The sequence below is a fragment of the Alligator mississippiensis genome, chromosome 2 (genome assembly GCF_030867095.1).
Source record: "Alligator mississippiensis isolate rAllMis1 chromosome 2, rAllMis1, whole genome shotgun sequence".
Taxonomy (NCBI): Eukaryota; Metazoa; Chordata; order Crocodylia; family Alligatoridae; genus Alligator; species Alligator mississippiensis.
The window spans coordinates 156,093,513-156,119,026 of record NC_081825.1 but is presented as its reverse complement, the minus strand read 5'-3'; the positions used below and the strand labels follow the sequence as shown (position 1 = coordinate 156,119,026).

The following is a 25,514-nucleotide window of genomic DNA, read 5'->3' as shown; positions in this document are numbered from 1 at the left end:
GATGTCTCTCTTAAACAGGGGACACAGTTCATTTGTTGGACTACAAAAATAAATTTTCAACCAAACTTTGTTAAAATTTATTTAAGGCTCTATAAAATCTATTGGCTCGTCCAGGCCCCCAGAGATATCTCCCAGTGCAGTATTCTACAGCCTCACAGACAGTAATTGTATGGTCCCATAGTAGTGCATTTATGACCTCCAAGCTTGATTACTATGACTCATTATAGGTCTGATTCAAAGCTCACTGAATCAATGAGAAGACTCCTTTTGTCCTCAGTCTTTAAAGCCATTCCATTAACTAGGAATAAAATCAAAATCCTGAATCCTGAAAAACTCCATCTAAAACAAAATTTAGTAATTAATCTGGCTAGCAACACTGATTTACAAATCTTTGCACTGACACCCCATGGAACCAAGTCTAGTTCAGAGTCTGTCATTTGAAGCCCTCCACTACTTTAGCAATCTGAGAGATGCCCTTTCCTTCTGTGACCCCCCAAAGCAATTGTGTTCCACCTGAACAATGAGACTCTTAGCCAGCAGGGGGAGGCTTGGGAGTGGAAGAGGAATTAGATTTCAACTCCTACATGAAATAAAACTGGCTATAGACCTCATCACTCTGAGCACAAAATATGAGCTCATCTCCTTGATCTAGCTTTTCATGTATAATTTGCACGCACAGAAACTTACATAGACATACATCTATGTCACTCACATATGCACAAACATAAACAAGCAAACAAAACTAAAATCAAATTAATTAATCAAGATATTTCTCCTATAGGCTTGGGAGATTATCAGAGACTATGATACTAAGGACCAGGTAAGAATATAGATGGATACATAGAGGCTCAGTCTTGCTGTTTAAGTCATGATTTTGCCTCTGTGGCACAGTGTTTAATGTTTCTTTTTTTTTCTTTTGGAACTTTAAGCAGTATAAAAATACCTCATAATTTAAAATACCAATGAAGGAAATATTTTACATTTATTACTGTAGATATACTGCAACTTATCTGAGCCTCTAGGAGTCACTTTAGCAATACAGCTGACTCTTCTGCTATCTATCACATCCCAGAATGAAGTGTTTAAGGGTAGGGCCAGATTTAAAAAAAGAAAAAAAATGTTGGTATTCTCCCATGGTCCACCCATGACCCAAACTCCACCCATTCAATACACCAAAATGAGACCCACTCACAGTAAGATTGTGCATATCTCCATAATATGATCATTCCTCTTCTCTCTTGTGTGTTTTGATCAGGAGTGAAATATTCATAAGTGTTCACATTTAAATTATCATCAGGCTTCAGAGTCAACATCCCATTGAGATTACTGGGGCAGTTCATACTTCTCCCAGAGCTATTGTTTAAGGTTGTCTGCAGACTCAGGCAGACATCACTGAATGGGTTACTTCTGGTATGTGACTGAAAGGTTATCTTTGCAACCATAAGACAATTTTTTTTTCAGTATAAGTGCTTGGATTTTGGAGCACAAGATGGCAGCCACCAGGAAAAAGGGCTGGCTTGCTGACCACAGAGTGGCCCAATCTGACCCCCGATTCTGGACTAGTGCCCTGGAAGAGCCAATGGATTTCATGGAAGCTAAAATGAATTTTAAGAAAGTTAGTTAAGATGTATTTCCAAATGAACGCACAGTGTGGATAGTGTAGACACTCAGCACATATGTCCATGCTTAAATCAGTTTTGAGTCAAGCTTTTCAATTCAGCTTTAAGATGAATTTAAAGCCACGCCAGTATATGACAGTATAAAGAGGCCAAGTTATAATGTTTGAGGAAATCACAATATAAGTTTCCTGAAGAACATCTGAAATCCTCAGCATGATCATCTATCTATCTATCTATCTATCTATCTATCTATCTATCTATCTATCTATCTATCTATCTATCTATCTATCTATCTATCTATCTATCTATCTATCTATAGGTTTCCTTTGCTTTATGCAGGTTCTGTATGTGTGAATTCACTCTTATGTGATGACCCTTTTTATATAAAAAATTAATTATATGTGAGGTAAATTCACTCTTATATGATCGCTGTGGTAGAAACCTGCAGTTAGCTGCTTTGTGCAGTGCATTGTGGGAGTGACACGCACAAAAATATAGTCTCCTGCGTGGATCTGTGCTCCTCGCTCATTGTCTGCAACACGTGTTTCTGCAGTTGCCACCCCTGTTATGACAGAGCCCTGTGCTTGTGTGTACTGTCTGCTGTTGGTGAGTACCAAAATTGTTTTGTAAAAGTGGTAGAAATGGGTCTGGAGGTCAGTACAGTTGAAGTCTTAGAACATATGCCTGTTTGTTACATTGTAAAGTGGGTTCTTTATGCAAAATCGAGTTATGTGCCATTTTCCAGGAATGCATGTACACCATAAAGCAAGAGAAACCTCTGTCTATCTATCTGCTTCTTTTTTTTCTTTTATGTATTTTTTGGACCCAATAAATATACAATCTGAAATGTCTTAAAGTTTGGGTTAAATGATAATCTGATATGTAGTAGTGTTTAACCATTTGTTGGTTGCTGATTCTCATTCCAGAAAAATACAATTTAAAAGCAGAGAGTTTTTAAAAATAACTTTCTAAATATTTAAATATCAATAACAGGGCTGTCTAATTTGGGAGTGTAATTAATTTTCTGGATTATACAACAGTATATTGGCAGGGCACTTGAATATCAAAGAAACAGCAGGCAAGGTCACAACTATCACATAGAAACTCACAGCAATAGCCTTCAACAGGTGTCCCAGCTATGTAGACAGAAAAGATAAAACTGAGAATGATACCTTGCATATCATCATGGGGCACGTCTACATGAGATGATGACTCTGCAATAGCCAAAAAACACTGCACAGTAGTGTGTCACAGCATGGACAGTACTAATATGCTATTGCATAGTATTATTAGGCTACTACGCAGTAGCATTACCTAACAGACACTTGCTGGTGCTACTGTGCAGTAACTCTAATTACTGCATATTTATTTAGTACTTGCTAATACAAGTACTAAATAAAGGCACAGTAATGACTGCACAGTAGCATCTCATGGTGATGGGCCCAATGGGTCCTGCATTGGGAATATCTACCCAGTACATTTTAACAAAACTTTATCCAGTGTTGCTATATCCAGTGTTCTCTGGAGCTAAACATTTAATTACCAAGGTAAGAAATTTGTAATAATAAGAATGTGTAAGGTTCAGAGGGCTGGTAATGAGTTACCTGGGTTTCCATAGTGCAGAAAACATTATATATCCATAGACAGATAAAACTAAATGGAACCCTGGTGTGAGATGATATGAACTGAAGTCCCCAGGAACTGATTTCACTGGTTAAAATTTTTTTAAAGAACATCCATATTCAGGCTCCTAAATAAGATGACCACCTTCCCACTGATTTTAAGATAGATAATAAGAACTATAGTCAATAGGAACTGCAACTGCTTAGTTCCTTTAAAAAATCAGGTGGAATTTATTTAGGAACCAAAATATGGGTTTAGGATCTTAACTTTAGAAACCCATTTTTGAAAATCTCAGCCAAGGCACCTAGGGGATATATTTTGCATGTAACAATGAGTGACCTTTCAAACTCATTGGCTGAACCTCATTCTTATCTAAATAAACAAATATAATGTATGAATCACAGATGTATTCATAATGTACTATCCATCTATAAACAGTCACATATTATACACTATCAACCTACTGCATTTATTTTTGTTTTCCTTTTCATATCCTGTGTTTTCCTTCCACATGTAATGCTATAAATATAACATGCCTAGCAGTATCCCCCAATAATGGAGCAGCATGAAAATATTCCAGATGAAATAAAAGCTTTTAATACCTCTTTTGAAGGGACACGGGAGCCTTTCCTTTTATTCCACCATGTTTCCAACATTGCAATGAGACAGGAAAGGACAATCCCAGCAGCCAGGATACAAAAAACACCTGAAAAACTCTTTATGTCCAGAGCACTTCCTTTCTGTTTGGTGTCCACTGATGAATACAGATCACATTGACCGTTTCTGGGCCACCACTTATGCTTCAGTATATCCATGTCTCCATTCTGCTGCAGTTCTAGAATCCTTGAGGAGAAAACACAGAACATCAGATTATGGACTGAGGTGTACGTTAGATACTTTGTCTTCTTTTCATTCCCCTCAGTAGAAGTTCCAAATATGTTTTTTCCAGTCAGATTTCTAATAAACTGTGTCTAAAACAAGTACCCACATGTATAATGCTCTATTTTTCTCTGTTATGACAAATGCATGTCATGGTATGAATGGCAGACATATTGAACACCTGTGGTAGTGTACATTGTAAGTTATGCTTCTTTCTTTCACCCCCTCCTTTCTTCCATTTTTTACCATGCTGTGCCTAGCTCCCTTTGATCAGAGACCTAAGGAAAAATGTTTTGCATTTGAAAACTTGTCTAACTTCATCTCAACTACACACTTGGTTTAGTAAAATATATCAGCCTAAGAAATCCTTGCCCCTCATAATTTCTAGACCATCATGGCTATAACATCCCTCTTACGCTACTGTAAGGAAACCAGTAAATTCCTGCCTTCAGCAACTTGTTTGTCTGTTCATGTCCTTAGAGACAACCCCTTTCTTTCCTGAATGATACTGTCTCAACTGCAATCATCTATAACTCTTGAGTTAACACCTTTAAAGTTAAATGGGAGATGAGGGGTGCCAGGGGATTTTCAGAGAAAGATTATTTGATGTGCAATTGATTTACTGTTGTAACTACGTATGAATTTATTGTTTATATAATGGCATATATATTTTGCCAGGCTTCTCTGAAAGGGAAGATGTGGCATGAATAGATTTAAAGAAGAGAATTTTATGTTTGACAGGTCTTTTTGGTGTTGCTTTATCCAAATGAATTGTAGATTCATGTTTTTACAAACCGAGTACATGTGTCTGGAGTATCAAATAAGAGCATTTGAACAATTAAAATAATCAGATTAGGAATTGCTTTTTAAAAGTGGTAATTATAAAATGGGTCCCCCCCCCCCCACAAACACAAATGATCTGTCTTGGGTTTTTTTTTAAATGCCGACAGGAAAACAGATTGACTTGCATAAACATCTGAAACTGAATATAAAAAAATAAAAAAAAAATAAAAAAGTACAGCCAAGTCACTCTGAGGTTTTTTCATTCAGAGCTAGGTAATACACCAAGTACGATTTTTGTACTAAAAAGTAAAAGAGAAAAATCGTATAGGGCTAATTCCCCAAATGCTCTGTGCATAACAGTTCTCGTAACCCCCAGATAGCACTATCATGAATGAAACCCAAGAGCAGTAGGAGACTCCAATAAGCTAGTCCATGGGCTGGGGATTTTGGTGGGAGAGGTTGTTCCAGAAATGGCTCTGCATGGAGTGTTCAGTCTTTTGTCAATGAGTACACCTGAAGTATGCAGAATGTACTCCACTTCAGGGCTTTAAGAAAGAAAGATTTGGCCCTGGGAGGATATCCTGAGAGACAAGACAGGTATTTCTAAGGATAAATCAGTACAGTGAACTTGTTTATACTGTTTGCTGATTAAAGAATAGTGAGGCATAGTCTCCATACCAACTTCAAGGGGGCATGCCACACAGAAGACACAGCCCAGGAGAGAAAGATCAGTGGTAGTTTTAAGCCATAAATGCCTTCTCTTGTTTCTGAGTTGTCTAGGAAGCAGCTTTACAGCAGCCTTACCCTGGAATATCTTATAGATGGCACGGCTACTACAACCAACCTGGAATCTCTGTAGTGCTCAGCACTAAAGAACAATGGCATGGTGAAGTCACTGAATGGCAGGGGTGGGCAGGGGCAGGATATGCTGACTACAGTAGATGTGGGAAGGAAGAGGTGTGACATGGGTGAAAGGAAAGGAAGTCTTACCTGATCGGGCTGCTGCTGCCACTGCTCAGAGTCAGCGGAGTCAGCTTTCCTGTGGCTGGGGTTTATTGGAATGGATCCTGGTGTCCCACTTGCCCCGTGGCTCCCTCCCACCTTGCTGTCCCAACCTGATATATACACATTGGGAGCAGGGCTATGTCCACTCTGGCAAAGGCTTGCTGAAGGGGGAGCACCATTCTGTTTATCCCACCCTGCACTCCCCTGCTTCCCAGATGCATTGTTTGGTGTGGTGTTGTGCTGCTCGGCTGTTATGGTTGACAAGGGACTTCCCCCACTGATGCAGAGGCTTTAAGAGGGGAGGACAAGCACCAATTCACTTGTGCCCCCCAGACCCTGCAGATACACTGACTGGTGCAGTACTGCACAACATTGCCTGACTCCTATGGCAGGAACTTCTGCTGTGGTGACAGGGATCCTGGTGCCCCACTCACCCCACCCTAGTCTCGCTACTGTCAAAGAAACTTTCCTTCCTGTCCCAAACCAGGTGTACTGGATGGAAGGAGGCCACACAGGGCTGTGTACATTGGCCCTATATTGTTCCTTCACCAAGGGAATTCATGTTTGTTAAGTTAATGGGAAGAACAGGTGCTCATTTTTTTCTTGATAATCAGACCACTTCTACTTAGGTCCCTATACATGGATTTAAGAGTCTAGTTTCAGCACCCAAGTTCAAGCATTTTGGCCTATGTCCATTTGTCTTTTTGAATTACTAAATGCCAGCTGCATAAGGCAGTAATGGAATAGCAATCTGGGAGCAGAATGTTTTGATTTCCTCTGTGGCAGCTCTAAGCCATGAGGACTTCTATTTTTCTCCATTTTGTTCAGTTAGTAATAGACCGAAACATGCAGAATGATTGCCCCATTCTCATTAATTAAATGATTCTCCATTTGTCAGTCTAATTTCTGATTACACAGGACATCTTTTTCAACAATAGAAATTTGCATAAAACACTGAACTTAAGCTAGGTCTATGAAACAGAGATTCATGCCAAATTATATAATTTTAATCAGTAAGGAATCTATTTTAATTCTAGAGGTCAGATGCAAGATTAATTGCTGTAAGGAAATCATAAAATATTAAGCAATATTAAGCAATGAATAGCAGTATGCATAAATGGAAACAGCTCACTAGACAAATCAAGTTAAACAGCAATTCAAATGGAATACAGTATATATCAAGGGAAATTACTGAACATCAATGGTAACTTGACCAAATATATTAAATTTATGTGCACAATGGGACAGAGCCTTGTTCTACTGGATTCAATTGATGTTTTGGCATTGATGTCAATAGGGTCAGGATCTAGGCCCAAAACAAGAGCCAACATGCTTTGAGGTTTATAAATGCTGCCTATTTTCCATACCTAAGGAATTATTATTGCAGAGAGATAATTTGGAAACAAAAATGTGCTGTCACTGGAATCTTATGACCGGTAACAACAGATATGCAGAGGTTCTGGAAGTATGATGTGTCTGATGTGTAGGCATCATTATGCCCATGTGATGAGTGGACTTCCCACAAGATGGCAGACTTTACACAAAAATACATTCCTGCAAATCACTGTTCTATGCCTGTGAACTATACTAATAATTTTCCTCTTGGACTACAGACATATATTTTAATCATTTTCATATTAGAATTGCATATTTCAATAATTAGGTATGGAATAATAGATAAAATAGAGGACTGATAAACTCAAAGGAACTGATATAAAAATGTCTGATGTGGGTCATTTTGGTACTATTTCAGAAACCCAAATTCTTTACAAGTGAACTTTTCTGTACTACTTGCTCTGGTGGGACTGCTATAAAGGAATGGAAAAATATTACAAAGAATAGATACCAGTCAGAAAGATGGAAATTTGTAAGGTGGCTTCACAATTTCCTTGTGTTCTAAAATTTGATCATATTAGAAAGTATGACATTGAAAGACCAAGTCTAAGCACACAAACTGTAGTGACCTGACTTGAAATATTTGACCTTTTAGACTTGGTTGTTGATAGACTGTGGATCTTGAAATATGTTTATTTGGGAAGCAAACTCTTATTATAATTTTTTTAAGTTAATAATGTCAAAAGTGAAAAAGATGCTCAAAACTCTCTAAAGTATAGGGAGTAAAACTGAGTTCCTTTTTGCTTTGGCTTTCATGCATTTCATTGTATAGAGAGTGAAGAGGAGTACAAGGAAAGACTTCTTCATCTTGGATTAAAATCTGATGCTGATTCAGACACCTAGGATACTTGCAGACTTTACACTTTTATTGTGTTAGGTCAATCTAAGGGCCAAACTGTACATATATTTGCAGAGGTTAAAAATATGGCAAGCCTGATCTAACTTATTATAGCTGAGGGGGTGCACTAAATTACATCAGGAATGAGTTAGCCCAATCTACTGAATGTGTGTAGACATTCAACAGCTCTTAGGCTGGGAAAGCCCAGCTGGTCACCCCAGCCATGAGGCCGTGCTTTTCCTACCTTCAATCATAATTTTTAGGTCTCCAACCCCCTCATCCCAGATGGAGAACTCTCTCCGGGCCCACTAGCCCTTCCTGATTGTCCCCCCAATCCCAAGTTACTTAGATCACGTTTCTGGGACAGCTCCTGGCACCAGCAAACGTATGCACAAGTGGGACCTGATCTATGATCACAGTTTAAAGCAAGCTGTGTGATTTTGGATTAGGTACCAGGAACATCTGCACGTACACCTAGATGATCAGATTTGATTGTCTTACTTCCCAAAAGTGCCATTTACACACAGGCTGGCAATCTATTCCTACACACATGAATGGCTACAAATTTATGTAAGGACAGAGTGCCACCTGGATGTAGATGGCATTTTTGGGATGTGGATTACCAGATCTGGTCACTTAGGCATCCACATAAGAACAGAATGTCACCCTGTGTGTTTCAGTTTTACCTTTCTTCAGGATGCATATAAAGCACAACAGTTGGCCGACTGAAGTCAGTGGGAACAGAAGCAGTTTCATAACAAGACTTACCTACTTCATAGATTAGTTGTGAGACCTAATTAGTGCTTTGAGGTCCCGAAATAAAAGGAAATCTTAGGACTACAGAGCATTATTAGTATTAAAATAATCAAAACATCCATGACAATATCATGTTTTGACCTTCCTTTTTTATATATTCTTTCTCAGTGATAGATAACCCACACTAGAGGGAGATTCAAAGATGTAATGGTACAGTGGGGCTAGGAACTATTTTTACAGATGGTTTGAGATGGCAAGTGATACTGAATGCCAGTATCTTGCACCAGGACATGTTAACTGGAAGGAGTTACTTTGGATAGATGCCTCTTCTCACTGAAAATAAAACATGAGAAGAAGTGCTGGAATTCAGGCTTCTACAAGTCTTCAAAATTATTCTGAAACTCATTTTGATCTCCATTGCATGTGGAAAGACCTTTTAATTAATGGAGCAAGAGCTGCTTACTATTATGAATAAAAAGAATGACTGAATCAGCCACTAGGAGCCAGATTTTCAAGTGCTCAGCACTTGCAGCTGGGGACATGTTTCCAAAAGAGCTCATCACTTATTATAGTGAATGAGAAAGAGCTGAGCTGTTTGAGAACCCAACCTTGTTGTGTGTGATGAGCTGTTTGTGAAAAATCTAGCCACTAGCCTTTGTGGTTTTGAGTTGCCCTGAAGGGCCCTTGTGAAGCTAAATTCATTAGTGACTGACTATTTTACTACAGGGGATGGATGTCATATTAATAGCTAATAGGTAACAAAAATAGATTCTTTCAATGAATCAGAACATAGTCAGCAGCCATTTGTGTCAGTGATAAAACTAGGCCATGGACAAAGTTTACTTGGGCAATTTCAGAAGGGGAGGGGAAGCTGCTACTCGGGAGTGCACAGCAGCTGTTATGCTCCAGTTGCTATGTGTACATGAATCTGTAGCAATACAAGTGATCTAAGTCACCCTACCTTTAACCCTGGGTGAAGCAGAGTTAAAGTTTGAGTGGCTTTGCTAAATGTGAAACTGCTCCATGTGAATGTTTGTCCATTCCTCTACTCTGGTCACTTTTATTCCATAACAATAGCTGGAGTGACCTCACCAACAACTTCTACCTTGTGAGTGGGCACACATTCCCCAATTCTCCTGACACTGGTTTAGTGGTTTTTAAACTGCTATGGTGAATATTTAAAAAAATATCACATGCATCTCAGTTTACTTCCTTGGTAATATCCTCTATGACTGCCTAGAATTCAATTAAAGGAGGCTTTTACAGGAAACAAAACAGTGATCGAGAGAAGGTGCCATCAGAGAGAATATTAGGATCCTTAAGAAAACAATAAAGAGCTATCAATTTAGAAACACATACCTGCCTGGTTCTAGCCATGTTGGCAAGTTAACTTTCCCAGGCCTGATTACAAAATTAAAAAATGCACCAAAGCATTTTGGAGATAGTCGGGATATAGCCAACAGCTGCTGGGAATGAGAGATACACAAGTGAAAAAAGGCAGGAAGACAATCAATGTCTCTTCGCTTAGAAAGAGAGGTAGCTGGACTAAGTGGAAACTACCAAAGCATGCAAAGAAAGAATCACATGTAGCTGCAACTGAACAGATGTGCTTAGACTAGATGTGTGCTTTATCCTTTGCTTTCCTGGCTGCATGCCTCGGATGGAGTAAACAGTATGCTTGTTTTGCAGAAACTGCTTTTTGAGTCATGTTAATCCATGACTGGTCACAGGCTCCAGGAGGGAAAAGTCTTACGGGTGCCATACGTAGCAGGAACTGTCATGGTAACATATGGCTGGAGATTGGGACCAGGGGCAGGGGCTGGATGCCACTGGGGATCTATGTGAAAACAGTAAAATCATAGGAGAGATGCTCCCTGGAGAGAGGTGAATGTAGCAAAGTCTGTCACTTTTGTAATACACATGAGAGGAGCTGCAAAAGGGGTTTATGGTACTGCTCACTCTGTTACTGGGAGTGCAGTGGGAATAGGGGTACTGCAGCATAATGATACGATCTGAATTAGGACGAACTGCAGAGTTTCACTCTGGAAAAAGTGCAAGAAGAAGCCTGTCACTTGGGAGAATTTGGAGCACAGACTCATCCCTAAGTCCTGGTAGGTACTTTAAAGTGGCAGTTAAGGATTCCCTAGGTGTGAGGAGATTCACAATGAGCCTTATTGCAGGCTTTCCTGCCCTCTTAATTTCCCCAGGGTAAAGACTGTCTTGTGAATCTGTGCTCTGCCAACAGTGTAGAGCAGCTCTAAATTATGGCCCAGGATCAGGGAGGAAAAATGTGGCTGAAAGTTCCTCTTTCTCCTGCCCTTACAACATGCTACCACTCCTGCCCCTCTGTCACTCTGGTGCGCCTCAAGCCACACACACAAACCTTGATTCCTGAATATGATAGAAAATGAAACAAAACAACCTAGACTTTATTGTCAGAATTAAAAAATGAAGATGTGTTAATCAAACTTGCAACACAAAAGAAGCCATGGCATTAGTCTTTCTGTTTTCTTAGCAATAAACCAGTGGCCTGAGGAGATATAGCAGCGGGTGCTCAGACCCTCAGTTAAGACAAATCAACACAGCTTTGCAGAAGTCCACAGCACTACATTGATGGATAAGCACTCTGAAGTTTTTCCCTCCTAGGACAGATAATATCAAACATAATAAACTGTAATGAGGTGTATCCAAATTAATAAGAAATGAAATATTAATTATTGTTATTATTACATTAAACACTGGTAGGGATTTCTTAAATACTTTTCTAGAATAGTGGTACCCAGACTGCATGGTTTTGCTGAGTAATACAATTCTGAAAGTTGGATGCAAAGAAAAACAAAGTCCTTCAAGCTTTTAATAAGGAAAGTAGTCATTTGAACCTAATCAGCCTTTAACCTTACAGCTTCTCAATTTATTTCCACTCTAGGAGAAAATGAGGATAAAAATATTAGTATCCATTTACAAAACCTAAATTACAAAGAAACACCTGCAGATATTTCTGAGCGGCACATAAATACCATGAGTTCATTAAGCTCGGTACTAGTACAGTAACGATCACATTAATTTGTTGTGCGGTGTCACTTAGGGTGCTTTGCCAGTGTTAACAAAACAAAAAAAATATATTCTGATTCTGATTCAGTTCAGCTTTAGGTGATGGCTAGCACCTCACTGAAGCACCCTCATGCCCCAGCCAGCCCCTCTGCAGCATGCTGAGCTGGACTGGAGCAGCCCTAGGTTGGCAGGATGACCCCCAGAGCCTCCTTCCAACCAGGGCTGCTCTCACCTGGCTCAGTTTTCTACAGTCATGGGTGCATGTTCAAATACTGCACCAGAGTTTATTTCTGCACTTTAATTGCATGTGTAGATGCAACTGAATGGTACAACTGAAAGTCATCTCTTCTTTTCATAAACTGAGTAAATCTGGTGATTTGATGCAGAATCAACAACACACTACACCGGTGGAACCACACACTATCATTTAAACATAGTTACTTTCCCTTGTAGACTGAGATTCTTGTCATTTAAAAAAAAAATGCTTTCCTTGTTGTGGAAGTTTCCAAAGCACTCCGCATAGGCTGTACTCTGCAGCTGTTGAAGTCAGTAGAAGTTAACTATTATCTCAAGGGGTGGAAAAGCTAAACTGAGCATGCTTGAAAATCTAAAGGAAAAGGTAAGACGAGTTGGATAAGCCTGCATCAGCTAAGAGTTAAAAACATTTAACTGGTCCTTCCAGTCACAGTGCACGCTTCAGAGACCTTTCAGGTCTCAGGTGGCATATCCCTGGCCTACACAGTTAGGTCAGTCAAGTAAGTGGTTAAGCAACTTGTGTAAGTCTGCACATGTTCACAATGAGCAGGAGCCAGAAGATTGTAGAGAAAGTGAACTTTTAACTCCGATGAAGTCAGTGACCTAGTTTTGTGCAAAGAGCAGGCGCTGTTGATCATATGTTCATAGATTCACAGATTCATAGCTACTTGAGATCTAACTAGATATATAGCTTGCAGTATTTCAGATGCATGATCAAAGGCTACCCCAGCCACCCTGATGTTATGTAACTGAAGGTTGAAACACAACCTTATAATTTTAGAGAGGTGCACAACATATTCACCTGAGGTACCAAGAGGTGTGATTGGTACACAAGATGATTGGTGGACTGATACCCTGAGGAGTGGATGGGATGGACAGATGATTGACAGGGTGGCATGAGCAGAACATTTAAAAAGGCCATGTCTCGGTCTCCAAAGTCTTTTGTGCCTGGTGTCTCCTGCGTCTCTTGTCCTGTCCCTGCCTTGAGTAAATGTCCAGTCTGAGTGAGGGCCCCAAGCAGCCAGGCTCCTCTGGTCATCTCTTGATTGTGTGTGTGGCTCGTCAGTGTATGAGTGCAGGTACAGGGGATCATAGACCGGTTGGGTCCGAGCAGAGTGGGTGAGGGCCAAGGAAGCCAATATCCCTTATTGCCTGCTTTGTTGCATAGTTAGATTGCTTTGTATAGTTAGATTGATATTCTTGTTATTGATGTCTGCCTCTTGATGATGCTTACCTGTTGTTGATGATTAATAATATATTCTTGTGGTTTCCACTTAACAGTTGAGTCTGTTTGGTTTGTACTAATTACTTTAGCAGTGGGGTAGTACCGGGCTATAGGTGAACACTCTGCTGAAAGTAAGCTGTCCACCACTTTCATTTGCACAAGAGGATTAGTTAATTAATTAGTTAATTGCCCTCTTCGCATTTAACACAGAAATTTCACCTCATAAAATGTAGTCTACATCATTCACTGTTCTGGAGGATTGTAATAGTAATGGCCAATGCTGTGCAAATCAGTGTTCTTTGGTTTTTTTGGGGGGGTTGGAGGGGGTTGAGAGCTTTGGGTTACTGGCAATATCAAAATGAGTGAAAAAATATTTCTTTTGTGTTGACCAAGAATGACTGTTTTTTCAGTTTTCGCAGTAAAGTGAAATCTTGAACAAATTTCTTTTGGGGTTAACTGAAACATTTTGTTTGATGCAAAACTTTTCATTGTCAAGTTTTGAGAACCGTTCTAAAATTAAATTTGGGCACATTTCAAAATAAACACTGAAACACTTCATCTTGAAAGTTTTGAAATGTTTCAACTTTTTCAAATGTTTAATTTTTTTTTTTTTTAGCTGAAGCTATTCACCAATTTTGGCATGAACCTGAGAATAATTCTGGTTGAACCCAGACTGAATCTGTAGGCAAATAAACTGTTCATCCAAAAATTGTCACCTATCACTAGAAAACTAATAGATCCAGATGTGTTTTAGACCAAATCACCTATTTTTAGGAATTAGAAAAGGTACAGAAAAGGGCAGCCAAATTGATTGGGGCCTGGAGCAGCTGCTATAATACCAGGCAAAATTAAAAGGGCTTGTTTTTCAGTTTGGGGGCTGGGGTTGGGGGAGGGGTTGGTATGACACAGATCTATAAAAATCATGAAGGATATGGATAGTGAATAGGGAACTGTTAATCTCCAAATCCCAGAATACTAGAACTAGGGGACACCCACTGAAATTAGTAGGAGACAAGTTTAAAACTAACAAGAGAAAGTGTTTTTTTTTTCTTTTGCAGCACATAGTTAACTTGTGGAACTGATTGCCATGGGAGGTTGTAGGAGCAGACAGTTCACAAAGGGACTAGATAAATTCACGAATAATAGATCCTTTAATTAAACTGAATAGTCAGAGATGTTTTCTCTGGCATCTATAAACCAAGATGTGGGATGCCAGGGAAGGTCATAAGCAGGAGACAGACCACTCTAGGTCAGCGGTTCTCAATCTTTTTGGACTCAAGGCACCCCTCAATGGACTCAAGACACCCTTACATAACTTTGTGAATTTAGTGGCACCCAATTTAAAAAAGTAATTTATATAAAACAGTGCTTACCTCTTTACACAGAGGCTGGGTAGTCGGGTGGGGAATTGTCCACTTCGGGATAAGGCTGAACCTGAGCTTATCTGCTCAGCTCCTCACACATTGTATATGTCCTCATACCTTGTGGTACCCTTTAAAGGATATGGTAGCACTTGAGGGTGCCTTGGCACCCTGATTGAGAATCACTCCTCTAGATGTACGTGGTTTAATTCTCTTCCTCTAAAGCATCCACTCCTGCCACTGGTGGAGACAGGATAGTGGGCTACGTGGACCATTGGTTTGACTCGGTATGAAATTTCTTATGTTCTTATTACTCATTGTATCGGTAAAAGTATATGAAAATAACTAATTCTGTTTGTTAGTTTATTTTCATCTAAAATAATAATTATCAATAATAATTTACTATTTGTCTTTCTTCTGCTTTCTCTTTTTTCTGTGTCACTCTTTCCCTTTTTCTTTTCTTTTACAAAATCTATACACATATTTATACTAGCAAAGTTAAATAGAAAGCTAAAGTGTGGGCTCTAATTAATGTGTTCTATGCTATCTTCTAATGTCCTATGAGAGGGATCAATAAATGTGGAGAGAAAGAGTGACAAAACCTCATACTCTGCTCACCAAGAAGCAATCACTTATAAAATCAAATTAGCAACGTGATGGATGTAAAGCATTGTGGTGACTAGTGAACTTTAATTTTATATATTTAATATGTTTATACTACCTATAAAAGTCAAGCACTCATAGAAATGGCAGACATGATCTTTCATAATATGCAAGTTGGGTGGCAAATGAACTGATAATAAGCATAATGAAAGCAAACTAAAAAGATGTGGGAGGGCCTGAAAAGACTAGACGGTAGCTCCCACAGAGACAGAGGCCATAATTACAATTGGAAAGGAGAACACTTTTGGTGATCTTTGAAAATGTCAGCATCATTCTTAAGCACAGTGTGATATTTGGGTTATAGGGTAGAGAAAAAAAAACCCGATATTTCATTTTAGTGTGAGAATCTGGAAATGATCATCTTTCCTTGGAGTCATGCTTCAGGCAATGCAAAGTTTCATTTTTATATTAATTATCCAACCCCTATTTTTAGAAACAAAATATATAGCAGTAGTATGAATCTAAATTAACCTAGAATATAGCATAACCCACTGATAACTTAGAAATTAGAATGGCACATGTTTTTGATATATAAAATACATATTTTACATTTACAAAATATATGTAATGAAAACAGACTTGATCTAAGACTGTGGTTTCACCTACAGATTTTCAGCAGCCTATTTTTCCAAAGAAAAATAGCACAAAAATTAAAAACAAATAATTGCATAAAGCAGCCACTATTCAAAGAATAGGTATACCAACAAACAAATATTTTAAGTCACACTGAAATATATCCATGTCTGAAACCTGTCGTTTTTAAAACACTGCAAAGTATTCTCCATGGCTCCCTTTGACATCAGTGGGAGATGCATAGATACAATTTTTGCTCATCATATATATATATTTTTTTTTTTCAATTAAAACCTTCAAAAATATATATATTTCAATTAAAACCTTCAAAATGGCCAAGAGTAAACTTAAATACTTTACACAAATTTGCCTTCAAATTTGGGTAGTTTTACAGAACCCCAAAAATCATAAAATTCTGGTCCTTGCTCCTCTTACCTACCAAGAAACAACCAACATTGAAAGTTTATCAATTCAAGGAATCTTATCAGCTATCCAATACAACCATTTGATATTTTTTCCCCAAGCAAAAAGGACAACCCCTTGCTTCCCCCAACTTTTTGTGGAGAAAACCCAAACCAAAGCAGTTAGTTATTGCTGTACTTACTTATTAGTATGATTAAAGCCTGCATAAAGCAGTTAATCATTCACAGAGTAAAGTCCTGAACCTCTCCAAAATTCTGTCCAGAAATTATTGTGCATTCTTAGCACTTACAATGAAATAATGCTGATGTTATGGGAAAGAAAATCCACTGTGGTAAGAGTCATTTACCAAAAAGGTAGCATGTGAGAATTCAATTATCCATGAGGAAACATTAAATGAAATTCCTTTAATTGAATCCCTTTGCAGTTGCAATAAACATTCTGCCTGGTATGTTCAACTTAAAAACATTTAGTGAACTACAGGTGTGAGACCTGAATGATAACAAAGGGATTTGACTGCAAGGTGCATCACTTGAAAAACAGGACATCTGTGTTGGTCTGCTGTGGGCCTTAAATACTCTTATCTTTCAAGACATGCCAGATAAGCCTTCCTGAGGGAAATGTATGATGTTAAAGTTTGTTACCACTGGCCTTGACACATATTCAGATCCTTCTTTAACTTGCCCTAGATGTAACTGGAAATGATATAAGATAACATAATAATGTAGCAGTCAGCCTGCCTGTTTGGCATACTAAACCCAGTCTATGCATAAGGGATAATTGATGTGTTCCTTCTGCACTTTACTATTTATTTTTTCCTATGCATGGCAAGGTATGTTAGAAATTAGTCTATTCCATCTTCTTAATGAGTGAGATTTATCTGTTAGCTCAGATAATGTATCTATTCACTTCAGCATGCCGGCTTGCCTATCCAACACAGGGAGGTTTTCTACAGAAACTAGGAACTTACCAATAGATTGTTTTAAAGGACAGCCTGGTTTTCAATTCACTTGTGCAACTATCAATAGGTAAATAAAAATGGTACGGAAACACTTTTTCAGGAATACATTTCAATAATTGATGCCTTATTTCACAGCTCCATTACAGTGCCTGTCCTGAAAAGCCATGAATGGTGTTACAAAACAAGAGTAAAAGCTTTAACCACCAAATGTTTACTCACTGAATGATATTATAATGTTGATTTCAATAAGAGGGAGAAGCAGCTTTATAAAAACTGAGTGACATTCAATTCTGATAAAATCTGCAGAAAGACTGAGTGTCTATTCTGTTCATACAGGAATCTCTCTTGTAATATACTGTGCATAAGAGCTCTAGGAAACTGTATTTTTATCTCCCAATCTTTGGATCATTATTTCCTTTGGCCCTTTGTAAATCATAATGAATCTGCCCAGGAGAATAACAGAATTTAACTGACTTTCAGTATTTGTGACTAGGAGCAATACAAGGCAGTATAATCCTGATTCAGTTATTAAATTTATTTCCAGAAGGGTTAGATGGCTCAAGAGATTGGTAGTAAAATATGGAGCACTTCATTTCACCAGCTTGCCCTTTCATATCTAGTCCTTGCTCCCCCCCAATTCTGATGCTCTGTTTGAAAGTTCTCTGCTGAGTTCCTATGAGAGCAAAATAAAGCTAACCCCATAACTGATCTCTCTGCTGGAGGTCTCAGCACATTGATAAAAAAATTGAGTGAGCTTAGGGAATTAACTGCTTTCCTCTAGGGCTGGTCCATTCAGGTTAAAATTGAGACTTGTTGCTAGGGCAGCATGGGGAAACTTACAGTAATAATTCCCACGACACACCTTGCCTGTGGATAAGCAGAAACTGAACTCCCCAGTGTTTTTCAGGCTATAAGACTTTAAACCAACCAGCAGATGTTTACCTGGTATAAACTGTGATAGCGCTATAGAAGCAAAACAACTATGATCATTTAAAGCAGCTAAGGATCTGCTCCCATGAGCAAATTCACTTAACAGTGCTCCCACCCCCAGCATACACTTAAAAACTTTCCATGCGTCTCACCTAACTAGTTTTAGGATGAACAGAATTATACAACATGGCTGTTTGAAATGGCGAGGGACTGAATTCAGTGATCCAGGAGGTTTCATCTAGGTTTATGTCCTATTTTCCTATTACTTCATATTACAATACCAGATAATTACATTTTAACAAACAAGCATAACCATAACAAACAACATCAAACTGAACTTTTGAAATTGGAGAATTAGAAAAATCCTGACAGAGCAATAATTTGCTCTGAAACATGTTTTCGTTTTAAATTCCAGAAACACACATAAACAACCTGTCATTTTCTAGCTAAATTTATTGATTGCCTTACGTTCTTGTAAGAATTTCTGCTTTCAGTCTTGTATTGATTGTATTGCCATGATTGTCGCTGTCTACTTTTATTAATAGGGCATAAGAAACCCAGTCTATTTAATAAAGTAAGCAATACAATTTTGGTATTTGGTTTCCCAGAGCTGGAAGCCCTAACAACCTTTCTTGCTTTTCATCTAGTAGTAGGCATCCCAATCTTGCTAAATAAATTCTAGTCAACTCAGGCGAATGGGACATCAGAGGAACATAAGGTTGCATAGCACTGAGAGGCTGAGCACACATTGTTTATATCCTTAGGGGGTGTTACAGTTTGGCCAATTACATCTGTAATTACAGGAGAGGACCTGAGGAAAACATTCTTATTAGTCAGCCAGGTCAATTGGGCACCTGATTTTTCTCCATTTTCATCATTCCCTTTTGAAACTTATGTTCCTAAAAGGTTAATTTAATTTGCAGTTGTGCAATTTTGAACCTTTGGAACTTGAGGGAAGATTCCCTGGTCCAGCCTTTCCTGTAGTCAGTGAACCTTTTATTCCCTTTCCTTTTTTCTCCCTCCAGGATACATAGGTAATTGAGAACCCTCTCAGACATCCCCACAAACCACAGAGGCTTTGTTTTCTACATATTGGCAGAATGCCACGACATAGCAGAGGAGTGCATCTACTTAGTACCAGTAGAAAAGAATGCCCATTTTATGGTAGATAGCAGAAGGCCCTTACAAAATACAACTATTTCCTTTCACTGCCTTGTCCCAGCTATACTATGGCAAAATAAGGTGAAGTTCCAGACTGTGAGAGCTTAACATGTACATGTGATGCTGTAATTACTCCTCTCCTTGCTAGCATTGTTAACAAAAATGTATCGATGGCTACCTGGAGCATTTTCCAATACAGAATCATTTTGGAGCTGTGGGCAAATATCAAATGGCTTGGCACTGAGACTGGATTTGGATATGTAAAGCATTGTCTATTATACAGACGATGTATACAAGATTCTTTTTAAGGTCAGGTGCCCAAAACCACAGTCAACCCTCTCTGTAGTTTTAGTTTCTTTTTCTTTTAATTTGTGGGTGGATAGAAGTCAGGCCCTTCTTTCCTCCAGAAGAAGTGCCTTTAATAATCTTACTTCTGGACTTTGTTTTTTCTGAATTCTTATTCCTAGTTTCCTGGGAGTGCCAACACAAGATGTTTACTGCACAGTTGACTAATTAGCTGTGTAGTAAATGTCTCAGTGACTACACATGTGCCCTTGTTAGGTTGGAGTACACTAATTTACTCTGCAGTAGGATGGTACTTGGAGTAAAAAACTCCATAGCAGCACATAGGTTCATAGATTCATAGATGTTAGGGTCGGAAGGGACCTCAATAGATCATCGAGTCTGACCCCCTGCATAGGCAGGAAAGAGTGCTGGGTCTAGATGACCCCATCTAGATGCTTATCTAACCTCCACTTGAAGACTCCCAGGGTAGGGGAGAGCACCACCTCCCTTGGGAGCCCGTTCCAGACCTTGGCCACTCGAACTGTTAAGAAGTTCTTCCTAATGTCCAGTCTAAATGTGTAGATGCTGCCTGGCTGGCTGTGGCATGAGGGTGTTTCACTGCAGGGGTTGTCTGCCAGCTAGCCCCACACTGAGGCTCATCCTTGTGCCCCAGCCAGCCCCTCTGCAGCACACAGAGCCAGGAGAGCAGCCCCAGGCTGGCAGGCTGACCCCTGAGGCCCCCTGCCAGCTGGGGCTGCTATGCCCAGGCTCCACGTGCTGCACCCGAATAAACTGCAGAGCTTATTGTTCCTGGTGTGCCTGGGAGAAATTAACTCTGGAGCAATAAGCTCTACAGTTTATTCAGGCACCATAATTGAATGTGTAGAAATGATACTGTATACCAAAGCATGCTGGCTACCTCAGAGAATGTGATATGGGTTTGGTGATGGCAGCTAGGTTTCCAGCAGAAAAGCTAACATAACCAGGGGGCAGGGCACCTGTCAAGGGTGGGGGTTCGCACTTTGACCCCTGCGGCCCACAAAAGTTCACCAAAACATGGTAAGCTGCCCTCCAGCTGAAATAATTGCTCAGCTCTGTACTAGAGCATAAGGGAAGAGTATAGAAGCTAGCCAAACCTGTTCAGCTTTCCTCAATTCTGTGTCAAACTGAAAATTAGGATTCCACTGAATGGCTTTGTCACTGTGCTGCAAATTCACAACTGCATAAGAAGACATGCAGTACATCACTGTCCTTTTGTTGAAAGCTGCAATAAATAATGCCACGGGAGTTCCACCCTTGGAGCCAGCAGTTGCCTGAAACTGCTGGAAGCTGAAGAGCATTGGCAACATAAAGGGAGAAATGAGAGAAATAAAGCAGAAACCTCTGAAAAATAAAACCCTTTTCAAAAAAGTCATTATCTATCAAAATAGCTGCCTCCTCCACCTCACAGAAGAAAATATTATAACCTAGTCAATTATAGTTTAAAGACAAAATTTAAAGATTAATGTTGTGAACTATTTCAAAGCATCTTTATTTGAAATCCAGTTCATTATTAGTATTATTCTTATGTTTTAAAGAAGACCGGCACTGGAAGTTAAGTGACTTGCAAAAAATCACACCATAAATAAATGGTAGAATCAGGGGGAAAAAAGTCTTCTGACTCCAAATTGTCTTTTAGGAACACGGCAAAATCTAGTGGTTTTAAGCAGGCTGACCATAAGGAAATCCAGGACATCTGGGACACTTGGCAAAGCAGGGTCTTGAAGCCAGATTTCTAACATTCCTGGCATGTGCTCTAACCGCTGAACTATTCTTTGAGGGTGGGTTTATCACAGGGTTTCCATTAGTGGCGTAACAACACAGCTGGCTGCCCAGAGCAGCTGTGACACATGGGGGCAGCAGCATCTTCTGGCTGCCACTGTACCAACCTCACAACTGTTTGGCTTGTTGGCAGCATTTTTTTTTTCGGCTCGTCCCCTCAACATTGGCAACCAGGGCAGTTGCCCCAGTTGCCCTACCCTGCTTACACTTCTGGTTTTCATTGATAAAAGGTTAGGTTTGCCCCAGTGGAGAATAGTAAACATTTTTAAAGTATTTGTGGGACATAGAAGTGTTGCCAACTGTATCTAGAAACAGGGATGCACCAGAGATATTGAACACCTAAATACAGCTCCAGCTCATTTCCATAGACTCAACAGATTTGGAGAATGCGAGCATGTTTCACCTCAGTATCAGGTATATGTCTGAAGGAGATCCTAGCTTTTGGGATTTTCTTTACTAGAGCTAGTCACATCAGCAGAATAGAGGCACTACCTGTAACTAGTTATTCCAATAGGGGATGGCCTGCATAACATCCATAAGGCTTGAAGTCATAAGGCTATTGCTGATGAAGACCAGACTTTCTGCTGCCACTGGAGAACTCCTTCTTGACCCTGTTGTGATCTTAGTCTTTTTCCTCCTTAGCACATAAGAATGCTTTCAGGCCCCATATGGCCAGGGTACATTCTCTGGCCAACATAGAGCCCCTTTATATCATTTGGAAAGTACACAGAGGTCAGATACTAGAGTTAATTGAAAAAAATTGATACCACTTTTTACCATTGGAAACTACTATTTTGTTGATGCTGAACTGGTCTGTTGAAAGGTTCTGTTTGGTTTGTTCTTAAATCCTGTTGGGACGGTTTCTTGGGTCGAGGATGCAGTTAGCAATACAGAAAACATTAGAAAGAGAGTCCCATTTTCCCAGAGAAGTATGGTGGTGAGGGCACTAAGCTAGGATGTGGGACAGCAGGCGTCAAGTCCCTGCGCCAGTAACGAATGTCATTCTGTATTGGGGGGAGGCAGAAATCAGAACCTGTTCCCAAAATGGAATAACTGTGTTCTAGTTTGTGCGAAACGGAAAGTAATTGCCCAGCAGAACATTTCCCTGTTACAGAGGACTCCCTTGTGATTCACCTGTGCTGGACCTTGTCCTAATGCTTGCCATCCATCTCTTTTCTTCTGGCATCAGGAGCATACAAAGGTTGGGAAAGGAATATAGCAGAGCTGAACTCCTCCACGATAGGGTCTGCTAAAGGCCTCTGTGTCAGCCACACGACTTACTGCTGCCTGGCAACAGCGCTAAATGGCTTGAGGGAGTCAAACCTAATTCTCCGATACCCCTGTCAGCAAACACATTAATCATGAGACAGTTCCTGCACTGTGTGAACAAATCAACACCTGTTGCCTGAGAAGTCTGTAATTGGTGGTTGTATCTTTTTATTGTGTAATTCCTATTGGAGGTTAATGGAATCAAAAGAAACTGAACTGGCTGCAGACTAAGGATGCAGAGATTTTTTTCTCTTTGCTGGAAAAAGAAGCAAGTCTAGTCAGGCACCAGACAGCCTAATGACAGCAGAAGTTGGATGTGTTATCAATTTTTGCTGATATGATAAACAATGAACCCACTGCAGAAACACAGTAGTGAGTTTTATTCTCCTTCTCTTTATGCCTGCTTTACAGTAATGCAACTCCACGGTCACTCACTATATACAATAGAGTGACAGCAGTTTTCCTCATAGTCTATTTCCTTAGAAGTAGGCCTACATTTCAGCAGGCTGGGTGAATATTTAATGCAATGCACTGAGGTGTTTAATTATGCTAGTGCAGGCCCTTAAGTTTAAACCAGGCTTCAAATTGAGCTCCTGACCGCTCAGAACAAGTCCTAATATGCTCAGTCCCGAGTTAAATCTGTTTTAAATTACATATAAATAAGCGAAAGAACAAATCTTTTTTTTCTGGACTGTTCATATGATTCAAGGAACTGAAATACACTTAAGCAGTAATCCCAACCTGCTGCTCATTAGAATTGCTATATGCTGAAAAGAATATTTTTCCCAGTGCGTTCCCTCTCTTGATCTTTGTGCTGCACAGATCTTTCTTCCTCCCAAACTCTGTCCTTGATCCTGTGGCAGCTAGGGAACTGAGTGAGACAATTAAGTCATTTAGAGGAGCCTGTAGGATGACAGGCTTCTACCTCAGCACGCCTGGCTAGCTCCAAAGACTACTGCAAAGGAGGGCAGGACTCTCTCTCCATTTCACCTTACACTTGTGGTGTGGCAATCAGCATCTCTAGGAGTATAAGAAGCAGTATTTATGCTTCCCCAACTATAGGAGCCATACTATCCTTGATCTTTGCACAGGACATACAAGGACAACTCCTTGTTCCTCTGACCAGCTTTGTACCAACTCTCATAACTGATGTTTTTCTTAAAGCCCCAGGTCCTGAAAGCAAATGATTAAGTATGAGTCTCAGCTTTCTTTCCATGTCTTCCCGGCTCATTGTTCCCCCAAATGGTTGGGGAAAAAGTGCAAAAATTGAAAACTAGAAAGGTCAAAAACATAAGCTAAATTAGAAGACTCACATTTCATGTTTTAAAGATCTCACACTTCTTGAGAGAATCTTCTGTATTCTTTTATCAGCCAGATTCACAATGTTTGAATGCTTGTGATTGGCAACAATGCTGCCAGCAGGAGTGTTAACATGACATGGCTCTGTAGGGTCAAAAGTGTGAAAGAAAAGTTCCTAATCATTTAAAAAACTGCCCAAATATTGATAAAACTGTGATGCGTTGTGAGAGAAAGAATGGATCAGGGAGAGGTTTAAGGTCCTATGATCCATTGATCACTTCCAAACAATTTTTTTTGCAGACAGGTATGACACTTTCCCCTTTACAAGCCTCTAAGCTACAGACTTAAAATTCCCTCTCTAGCATTAACAAAACCTAGCTATAGCTGCTTGGTAGCTGTCATTCACAAAGACACCTCAGTATGAATGCACTGTAGGGTTAAGGGGAAGCAGACTGTCATAAATTCCTTCTTAATTATGTGCAACATGCTTATGTACAATGTAGAGAGACTCCAAAGTTTAGCTTTTTCTGTTGCATACTAAATGAGTATGTTGTCACAGGTTCAGAGAAAACCACTTGTAGTCATTCGGTTTGACCCCTTTTAACCCTTAGGTCAGGTACAGACATTACACTTTTACTGGTATAAGTGATTGGAAACTGGTCTATACCTGTAACAGAACAAAAGTTTGGCACACATAGATTGGTTTAAAAATGGCAGTACCTGGTTTAAGATTCCCTCCCACCCTGCTCCCGAACCAAAGGTCGAATGCATATTCTGTTCGCTACCGATCTAAACTATGCCACTTACTGAAAACCATGTAGCTGAGATGGATTCTGCCTTGGGCTTTTTGAATGCCTGTACCTAGCCCTATTGACTTACTCAATTGTAGTCTGTGACTGACTACCTGAGGAAAGTAAGATACAGGAAATCCTTGCTATTCGCAAACTCTAGGTTTGCCGATTCAAATATTCACAGGGAAGGGCAGAGCCAGGAGGCGGGTGGAGAGCGAGCACTGGAGATGTGGAGGGAGGAGGTGGTGGCGGTATCTTTTTGCCTGGAGGTGGCTGCGGCGGCACTTGGGGGGAAGGGGTCAGTCCTCAGGCATTGTGGGGGACCCCCAGGGATGGGGAGGGAGGTGGCGGCGGCGGCATCTTCTCTGCCACGGGAGGCAGCCGAGGCAGCGCTCAGAGCAGCCGGGGTGGCACTCTGGGGGGAAGGGGTCGGTCTCCAGGTGCTGAGGGGGAGCAGGGAGTGACTGTGGGGCCTGACAGGGAGCCCCATTAGTCTCATGGGGAGCCCCATCAGTATTCATGGATTTCGCCATTCGCAGGGATCTCTGGAA

The 25,514-nt window shown here is 39.9% G+C and overlaps 1 protein-coding gene across 5 annotated transcripts in view; it reads right to left on the bottom strand.

Moving 5' to 3' along the window:
* GRID2 (glutamate ionotropic receptor delta type subunit 2) overlaps window positions 1–25,514 on the bottom strand; it is a 1,388,363-nt gene that overhangs the window by 23,985 nt on the left and 1,338,864 nt on the right. For 4 of the 5 annotated variants that reach the window (XM_019488092.2, XM_019488089.2, XM_019488090.2 and 1 more), the window contains one exon: window positions 3,845–4,085. In XM_019488092.2, coding sequence (XP_019343637.1) covers window positions 3,845–4,085 — 241 coding nt within the window. Of the gene's footprint in view, window positions 1–2,789; window positions 2,834–3,844; window positions 4,086–25,514 lie in introns of those variants that run through there. The other variant, XM_059722324.1, reaches the window with a different exon arrangement.